A 9885-nucleotide genomic window follows, 5' to 3' on the forward strand; every position below is an offset into this window, starting at 1 on the left:
TCTATTTTTTTAACAGTTAATTATTTTACTTTGTAGCATGTTTCTATTCTACAAACATAGATGTATATTAATAGATATAGGGTCAGCAAGGCTTCTTCTTCTGGCCTTACCACTACCAGAAGCACTGACCTACATTTACAACTTCAATTAGTATTTCTTCCATTATTAATTCTGTTGTATTATGATATAATTGTATCTATTTTTTAACAGTTAATATTTTACTTTGTAGCATGTTTTTATTCTACAAACATAGATGTATTTTACTTAAAATATTTTTTTATGAGATAAATATTAATTGCAAAATGCTTTAAGCGATGCTAAATGCTTAAACTTCTGTCTGGTCCACCGCCCATCACTGCTCAAACTCTAAATCCAGCTGGAATCCTACCCTAACATATTTTCATTACAGTAACGCACTCACTATATTCTCAAATTTTACCATAGAAAAGTATAAATACAAAAGGTTTTGGCAATGACAGCTGTCGGCCACCAGATGGCGACAATGTCCGTATAATGGCCACAAATGAATGAAAACGGTTATGTGTAATATGTAACTTCCTGTGGGTGTGTCACTTTCATACTGGATATGTCATCACTGTATTATTCGTGTACTTTGTTAACCCTTTAAGTCCCAGTGGGAGGCTTCATTTAATGAAAGAGCGTTAAATGAGGCTGGTGACGCTGTACTGTGTAGTCTACTATTTATGCTAATGACCATAAAAATAATATGACAATGGAGGAACCATCATGTTCTTTACTGCTACAACCTGCAATACTGTTTTATTGTGTCTATGCAGATTTATTAAAAAATAGCATAAGACTTCATATTCTGAAGGACAGCTACCAAACAAGAGGTCATTTAGACCAGCACATGAATGAAAAACATTGTCAAATGTTCTAGAACAGGGGTCGGCAACCTTTACTATCAAAAGAGCCATTTTACCCCCCTAGCTCACTAAAGAAAAATAGACTGGAGCCGCAAAACATAATTTAAAAACAATATCTTATCAACTTTTAACAGCAGAATACAGTAAATAGAAGTGCAGTGTGCATGTGTAATGGAAGCCAACTCATAGAGTGATGACAGTATCGTCTTGGTTGAACCTCAATACCTGATGCCTGATGAATTGTGTAGCAACATGCACACATCCAGAGCAAATTGCAACTCTCTCAAAATTTGGATTGATTACCAGATTTGGAGGGAATTTGGGGGTATCAAAGTAGTTTGGAGTAGAAAAAGCAAAGTTGATCAAGTACTCTTGCTAGTATATGGTCTCACAGAAAGTCAGATTTTGTTTTTTTGTCCCCTCCAGCCATTGGGGCAGATAGTATTGTTGATCTAAATGCCCTTACATGCTAAACAGATTTGCTGTGTCAGGAAAGGTGTAAGGTGTAAGCTACAACTTCCTTGTAAAAAAAAAAAATAAAATAAATTGAAAAATCCAAAAAAATATTTTTTAATAAAAAAAAAATGTAAAAAAATTTAAAAAGTCAGATTTTTTTTCAAAACTCATTACAGAGATGCGTATTTTCCTCATTTGGGTGTTAAATACTTGAGCATTATGAAGGGAGCCATAACAAAGAGGCTGAAGAGCCACATGCGGCTCTGGAGCCGTGGGTTGCTGACCCCTGTTCTAGAAGATCCCATTTAAAGTGTCCAGGTTTGCATCAACTTCCTGTTCCCGCTGAAATGGGGTCAGGAGGCAGATTCTGGGAATTTTGGGAAGAGCCAATGTGATATTTCACACCTTAGCTCATGTTTGCTTGGGAAACACCATCCAGCCGCTGACAAGCAACTGGAAAAGTCCTTGAAGAGGAAGCAGCATCGGGACTTTGAAGGGGCAACAATCAAACTTTGGCAGAGTTCAAGCTGTCAGATAAGGATGATGGCTACCTTTGAGATGGAAGGGGCTTGAAGATCTAAACAGGATCTCGCTGAGGAACATGTGGAGCACACACACACAAAGCCGGTCCCCACACTGTAAACCCCAATAAGTTAGCAGAACTCAAAAAAAGTAAGGCAATCAGTTGCCACATTTTTTCATGTTTGAGTTCATAAACTCATCAGTGCTTAAATATTTGGAGTTGATATATGGAATTATTCTTAATTGATTCTTGGTTTGATTTATTCATGTTTAATACTTTTTTTACTTTAAAAAAATATATATTTTTGTAAAATTTACAAGATTAAAATGAACAAAGCATTATTAGAGCCCTGTAGACATGACAAAACACGACTATAGTCACATTTATACTCTTTTTATTTACAACATATTGCGCAACTGCAGGGTCTTGAGACACATGCTAACTCGCAAACTAGAGAGCTAGCGACCTAAACGGTAGCCTCCAAGTTATTTCCTTTAAACTCAAAAAGCCAAAAACTTACCACTTCCACACGGATAGGGAGGATAACTATTAGCAGTTATTTAACCTTTAACATGAACATTAATCAAACGTAATATTTTTTTCTGGGTACATGATACCATACAGCATCCATATCAAACTTGCGCGGGCCGCACTAACATTGAACTTTCATATCAAGGCGGGGGCCTCAAACTAGTGTCCTGCGGGCCACATTTGGCCCGCGGGCCGTGTGTTTGAGACCCCTGTTTTAAGTGCAGAGAGTCTGCCGGCTGGTGGAACTCAAGTTGAACAAAGAAGTTGAAAAGCATCTTATGAGGGATCATTGGTTGCTATGGCTACGACACATCCTCAATATATTCAAGTGTTTAGCATCCTGAAGGAAAACATCATAAACGGAGCTTGTGTGTGCGTCCTACAACAGTCAGCAGTCAAGGTTACCAACACAATAACCAAAAGTCACTTTTGTCCACAGGAAATGGTCTACCCTGGCCCCTCCCGTCGGCTCCATTACCTGCGGAGCTGCTCCAGTCTGGCTTTCAGTTCTTCCTGTTTTACTCGAAGTCTGTCCTGTTTGGCCCGCAACCTGAAGGCGCGGTCCTCCAGGCCATAGATGCAGTCTCTGGCCTTCTTCAGGATCACCACCTTGGACGCCTTATTGTGGTGCGAAAGCTCGGGCACGTTATCACGCAGTCGTACAAAGCAGTTCTTCAGATCGTTGCGCCGCTGACGCTCCATCACGTTGTGCGTCCGCCGCCGCTCCTCCTCCTCGTCGTCATCATCATCATCATCCGTCTCTGCAGAGCTCCTGAAAGAGCGCTGTTCCCTGTGGTGGTTGTGGTAGTGTGTGGACGGGTGCGAGAACCTGTCGCTGCCTTGCTCGATCAAGAACTTCTTCGATGAGGAAGTCGGCGGAGAAGCCGGGCGAGGAGCGGCGTAGTTGTGCTGCTGCTGGATCTCGAGGTGGTGGCGCTGGAGAGCACGCTGCTTCTCATTTTGCTTCCGCCGGCGAGACGAGCGCTCTGCGGAGGTGCTGGGGGGGCAGTGCCCCACCGTCACTACGTCTATCTCCTCCTCTGCGAGACACAAGCACACACATTAGTGACCTTTGACACGCATGAAAGTGTAATAAAAAGTGTGTGCTTCATCTTACCTGAGTCGCTAGATGATTCATTGGACAGCTCGCCGCCAGTCGATCCGTAGTCCGACGTGGCCTCGCTGTGCTCCTGGGTCTCCATCAGAGTCTGGCAGTCCAGCGTGGACCCGGCTAGCCCCTCAAAGATACTTGTGTCGATGTCAGACAGCAGCGGGCTGGAGCCCAGCATGGAGGACACCAGCTTCTCCTCCAGGGTCTTATCCGGGGCCAGGCACTGCCACAGCCCGTCCTCGCCGCTCTCCTCCAGAGGGGAAGGCGGCCATCCGGCGTCCTTCTCGGCTCCATCCGACTGGAAGAAGGCGCAGTTCCAATTGAGTTGCATGTCTTGGTCCTCCAGCAGGATCTCCGACATGTAGCTCAGCTGGTCGCTCTTGGAGAGGGGCGTTGGTGGGGACTGGTGGTCCTTCATCAAACTTTAGCGGAACACTTCATCACAAAAAAAAAAAGAGCAGATATAAGAAATTTCCTCCATACTTTCTTCTGTAATATACAAAGAAACATCTTAAGCTGATGAGAAAAGAACACTGGCACTCATTCATAAATCACATGGTGCGTGGATGTATAGCAGGTTGTGATGCAGAACAAAGCCACACTGTCCATGTGTGCTGCGTTCAAGAACGCCTCTATGGACCGTGACAGTCCACAAACATGACATCATTTACACCGGTGTGGCTCCTTAAGTAATTTATTTTACCATTTCCCAGACTTTACCTAAAGCCGACCTACTCTCTAACACATTAAAAACACAAAATTTATATAAAAAATACATATACTGACATGGTTCATGTGCAAATAAGCGGTTTAAAATGTGAACGTTTCCTATAGGATCAGTGCAGCCGCCATTTAAAGCATGTTATGACAGCGAGTACGTCATGAAGACACGTTAAAGAAAAGGGCAGCGTCCTTACCGGCAAAAGTGTACAAAGTGTCCCCAGGAGTTCCACTTAAAGGTCCACAGAGATGAGGAAAATGATGACAACTATCTGGGAAGAAGTTTTCTGCGTGTAAACTTAAAGTGGGAGCAAAGCAGCATGGTGCTTGTGAACCAACCCGGTAGTCGCAACACCATTGAGGTGGGTGTGGTCAGTCTGGCCGCAGCACTGCTATCTGTGCGCTCGTGTATCTCCTTACGCGACAAAAAATCGCGCCAAAATGCACAACACCACCACGGGCCTTTTACGTATCGATTAGTTAAAGGCATCGATTGATTATTCGATTGGGTTCTCTTTGGAAAACCCACGACGAAGTTGTCTGATTGTAATTTATCATCCAACCAGGGTCTATCTCGCGTGGTCCGCGGAGGGATATGAGCGCAGGATTATGATTCCAGTAAATGGATGGCGGTAAAAATGAGCAAAGATACACACGTGGACAGAAAGGAGGAGGTGTGCCACTTCCTGTCTGTATGTATCCTTCACTTTCTTCTACTACTGAAACGCAGCATACAAAACTATTAAAGCGCCGAAGAACTGGAGTCGTAGGCGGGGTGTCGAACTTGGGAGAAAACTTTGTTCTTCTCACAACAAGTAACGCACACTCCTCGCTACGTGACACATAACCGCACACCTTGCAACCATAATAATAAGAAAAAAACCTGTCCCTCGCGCCCACCCCTCCGGGTCGCAACCACTCCCCTATTGATCGTTCCGGGGTGAATTATGTTCCGGTAACCTAGCACTACACTATACTCCAAATATACACACCTACTGTGTTACTGTGTATGTATATTCTTCTTTCACATGCCTGTTTTTGTTTATCCATTTCTAATAGAAGAAAATAGAAATTGCTCTCTAAAATTCCTGAAAGTATGAAGATGTGTTGACTAAGAGGTGTCGATAAAATACATTGACATCTTTCCTGAGTATAACAGTTCATTTGCAAGAGGACACACCCTACATACGTGAGTTGGTACAAAATGAGACAACGTTCTCTTCGTCGCTATGGTCACACAGAGACAGAGGCCTTGTTGTCGTCTTCCCATCCTTCCCCTCAAATTACGACTCCTGCAGCGTCACCGCAAGATCTGGCCAAAGAGCGTAATGACAGACTTGCACTGACAGATGCTCACTTTTCCCTAAATTCCAGGGAGCCGAGTGTCAGCCAGTCTTGAGAAAAGTCCACATCCACGTGATGAATAGAAGATGCAGGAAAGTCACGTGGTAGACAACAACGTGATAGTCATTTTTGTATACAGAAAAGTCATCAAACCAAATTAATTCAAATTTGGAGACCATGGAATCCGCCGTTTATCGTGGTTAATTGGTTCCAGACCTCACCATGATTAGTGAATTTCACTTAAGTAAGGTTCAGATTAATAAATGAAATATTTTCACAATTAAATAATAGAAAACCCATCTATTACCATCACAATAAGGTTTTTTAACACTGTTAGAGCCCTCCAGACTTGAAATAGCAACCCTATAGTCACCTTTACACTCATATTACCCAATACAGTAGAAATAATAAGAGTTAATAAGCCACTTAATACGTATTTTTAACAGTTAATTATTTGACTTTGTAGCATGTTTCATGTTTCCGGCGCACCACCGCGCACAGTCAGTTTGGTAGACTTGGCTGCGCCGAGATAGGTGTGTGCATGTGCATGAAGGGAGGTGTCCCCATTTTCAGTCCAGTCCTGCGCATTTAAAGGCAATGAGAGGCGTTTATTTGATTGGTTAAGATTACACTCTGCTGTGTTAAGGTGCAGGTGCACCACGCCTGCGCCTGGTCTATGAAATTAGAGCCCAATGACCTTTGGAACTGTACATAAAAACATTAAATAAAAACATGCAGGCCAAAATATGTGTTTTTGAAAATAGCCATGCAAATGTGGACATGGTATTTCCATAGCTGGTGAAAGGAGTTCCACAGGGCTCTATTTTGGGTCCCCTCATCTTTAATTGGTGCTATGTTTGTCTACAAACCCATCATCTATTGTCAGAAAGAAATGCTCCAGCAGCAACAATTGATTTTATCAAATTTCAGACCCGACCACAATGAGAAGCTGCAGTTGGTTTGGATATTCCAAGCGGAACAGGAGATGGTAGCGTGGAATGCGGCGGGCCTCTAACTATTGTTCTAAATATTCAGTAGCATCTCCCTGCGAAGACCACCAGCAGCTGCCTGGTGACCGCTTCCAGTGGTTTTGGGTGGAGCTTTTCTTATTTATTTTTTTTCCTTTTCGGAATTTTAACCGGAACAAGCCTGACGCCTCACCTCAGTCAGCCGCTGGAAGGAGAAGAAGGGGAAAACATTTACTTGTGGGATCAACCCCCATGTGGTTCTGTGGTGTTCATCAAAGACACTAACCTCACTTTTACATATAAAAGAACCCACTGCTGGTCTCAGTGAGATACAGTATGTACTGGACGCCATGTCTCAGCATTTAATTACATGTTGATATTGTTTGACCACCTCCTGATTGCAAGGTAGCGGGTCGGGTCTTCAACCGCCTCAGAGACTGGGTACACCCTGGACTGGTGGCCAGCCAATCACAGAGCACATATAGACAAACAACCATTCACACTCACATTCATACCTATGGACAATTTGGAGTCGCTAATTAACCTAGCATGTTTTTGGAATGTGGGAAGAAACTGGGGAGAACATGCAAACTCCACACAGAGATGCCCAAGTGGATCCTGTGACTGTGTGGCCAACATGTTAACCACTTGTCCACCATGCGGCGCTAGATTACAACTCTTTTCTCTTAATATTTGGACATTATGACTATAAAATGTACCTTATTTTTCTATTGTTGCTGTTTTTTGGTTGTTGTCATCCATCCAACTGCTTATGCTCACAAGGGTCGCGGCATGCTGGAGCCTATCCCAGCTGTCTTCAAGCAAGAGGCGGGGTATACCTTGGACTGGCCGCCAGCCAATCACAGGGCATTCATTCATTCATTTTCTATCGCTTATCCTCACAAGGGTCACGGGGGTGCTGGAGCCTATCCCAGCTGTCTTCGGGCGAGAGGCGGGGTACACCCTGGACTGGTGGCCAGCCAATCACAGGGCACATATAGACAAACAACCATTCACACTCACATTCATACCTATGGACAATTTGGAGTCGCCAATTAACCAATTTTTGGAATGTGGGAGGAAACTGGGGAGAACATGCAAACTCCACACAGAGATGGGAATTGAACTTGGGTCTCCTAGCTGTGAGGCCTGTGTGCTAATCACTCGGCCACCATGCAGCCGCCAATTACAGTGGTTGTTAAATAAATATTATTTTTCGAATGTGAAAAAACTGCTGTGCGGGATAAATGGTCACCGGGCCGCACTTTGGACACCCTTGCTCATAATACGATGTGTGTACGAGTGGGTTATAGTAGAGAGGAAATCAGTTGCTTGTGTGTGTGTGTGTGTAATCAGTAGTCGGCTGTGTCAGAACAGATAAGTGAATCCTTACTATCAACAGTAAACAGAGAACTGTTCATCCTCACTGTGCTATCAGCAATAACATACTGCAACATCCTCTACAACAACAACACACACACACACACACAATCAGTGACAGTTATGTTGGACATGTTACAGTGCCGCACAAGCTTTGCACCATCATAGCCAATACGTTCTCATTGGAACACTTCAGACATGAAGGAGTGCTTATTTATAACAGGGCTCCTCTTAATGAATAAGTAATGGTAATGGTTTTATTTCATTTGAACATGAATCAGATTACAATTGAATGCATCACATAATCAGTTCACAGTTCCACATGTCCAAAAGGAGTAGGAAGAAGCAAAGCTTATTAAATCCTACCCCTACATCTGGTACTTTTACAATCAGTAACTGTTACATTTGTTCACTTCCTGCTTTCATAATATAATTTAATTTATATATCTATTTGATTTGTTTTGTCACGTACCGAAGTACGGGGTGATATGACCATACAATGACATAATGGGTACCATAGCAACTGTCAATATGTCATTGTATGGTCATATCACCCCGTACTTCGGTACGTGACATTTAAATTTAAATTTAAATTTAAATTTAAATTTAAATTTAAATTTAAATTTAAATTTAAATTTAAATTTAAATTTAAATTTAAATTTAAATTTAAATTTAAATTTAAATTTAAATTTAAATTTAAATTTAAATTTAAATTTAAATTTAAATTTAAATTTAAATTTAAATTTAAATTTAAATTTAAATTTAAATTTAAAAAACTTAAATTATATTAGAAAGGCAGGAAGTGAACAATTAAAATTAAAATTAAAATTAAAATTAAAATTAAAATTAAAATTAAAATTAAAATTAAAATTAAAATTAAAATTAAAATTAAAATTAAAATTAAAATTAAAATTAAAATTAAAATTAAAATTAAAATAACTTTATTATATTATTATATTAGAAAGGCAGGAAGTGAGCAATTGTAACAGTTACTGATTGTAAGTGACTTTTTAATTGACATTTTAACAATGTTCTGACAATTTCTAACAGGTGTCCCCGGAACCAAATCTTTTAAGTTCAAGTTTTTCACGCTGGTTTGTGTACACTTTGGTTATTTAACCAGATGATTAAAAGTGAAGGAACAGTAAACATGAAGCGTAAGCTGTATGCCTTCACTCTGCAAACATTCAGTCACTTCTCCATTCAGTCTCCTCGGAAGCCGTTCATTCATGAGCGGGTTAGCAGTAGCTCGGAGCAATAGGAGCGGAACAGGAAGGGGCCTCTGTCATTCATCGTGCCCTCGCTCTCTTCCTCTTTCTGCTACTCAGTGATAGTCCGTGCCGAACGTTATACGGCCTGTGTCGCAAGTAAGTGTGCAGAAGAGAACAGTAAGAATAAGGAACAGTAGCATGGTTGCGCCACATGTTCCTTCCTTTTGTCCGCAACGAACCGGGGACAAAAGGTCTCAGTGACGGTCATTGACTCTGACTGATAATTACTGTCAATTGACATGACTGACGCATAGTGACAATAAAGCATCCACACGTTTAACTCATCAAACACCACAAGTCAATGCGATGGGCGTAAAAAGAGGTTAGGATGTTGACTGTGATCCCCGTCTTCCAAATGTCCTGCAGCGTGGGCTGACATGTCTGCGGCTGGGTTGCTTGGGTAAATAGGCTGTATTGTGTCTGTATTGTGTTTGTTTTAAAGGTGTCGTATCAGGTTTGGCGGGTTAAATGCAGACTTTTCCTTCCTACCTCTTGAAAGTTTGCATATTTCACATTTTGCAATTGAAACGTTTTTGTCGTCCACTTTAAAATACGTCCACTCCACTCTGTTTAGCATGTAAGGGCATTTAGATCAACAATACCCAATGGATGGACGGGACAGCTCACAAAAAACAAAAAAAAAACAAGAAAATGGAAAAACATGATTTTTTTTACATGAATAAGGTCAAAATAT

At 41.5% G+C, this 9885-nt stretch overlaps 1 protein-coding gene across 2 annotated transcripts; it reads right to left on the bottom strand.

Moving 5' to 3' along the window:
* Nucleotides 1–1547: 1547 nt before the first annotated feature.
* Nucleotides 1548–5101, bottom strand: LOC131106182 (transcriptional regulator Myc-A-like). 2 transcript variants are annotated; one of them, XM_058055006.1, is made up of 4 exons: nt 4568–5101; nt 4426–4500; nt 3515–3943; nt 1548–3437 (listed from the first exon to the last, which is right to left on the bottom strand). In XM_058055006.1, the coding sequence occupies exons 3-4, from the start codon at nt 3924–3926 to the stop codon at nt 2872–2874; spliced, it is 978 nt and encodes a 325-aa protein (XP_057910989.1). In that variant the 5' UTR covers nt 3927–3943; nt 4426–4500; nt 4568–5101; the 3' UTR covers nt 1548–2871. The 2 variants fall into 2 exon arrangements, with proteins under 2 accessions (XP_057910989.1, XP_057910988.1); XM_058055005.1 differs by having other exon boundaries at nt 1549–3437; nt 4426–5100.
* Between the last annotated feature and the right edge of the window lie 4784 nt (nt 5102–9885).

Source organism: Doryrhamphus excisus, chromosome 18 (assembly GCF_030265055.1).
Source record: "Doryrhamphus excisus isolate RoL2022-K1 chromosome 18, RoL_Dexc_1.0, whole genome shotgun sequence".
Classification (NCBI taxonomy): Eukaryota; Metazoa; Chordata; class Actinopteri; order Syngnathiformes; family Syngnathidae; genus Doryrhamphus; species Doryrhamphus excisus.

Bases quoted from the DNA above. Each gene is read 5' to 3' on its own strand.
- LOC131106182 (XM_058055006.1), bottom strand. From the start codon at position 3,926: ATGAAGGACCACCAGTCCCCACCAACGCCCCTCTCCAAGAGCGACCAG. The intron at 3,438-3,514 runs GTAAGATGAAGC...TGTGTCTCGCAG, and splicing joins TGAATCATCTAGCGACTCAG to AGGAGGAGATAGACGTAGTG.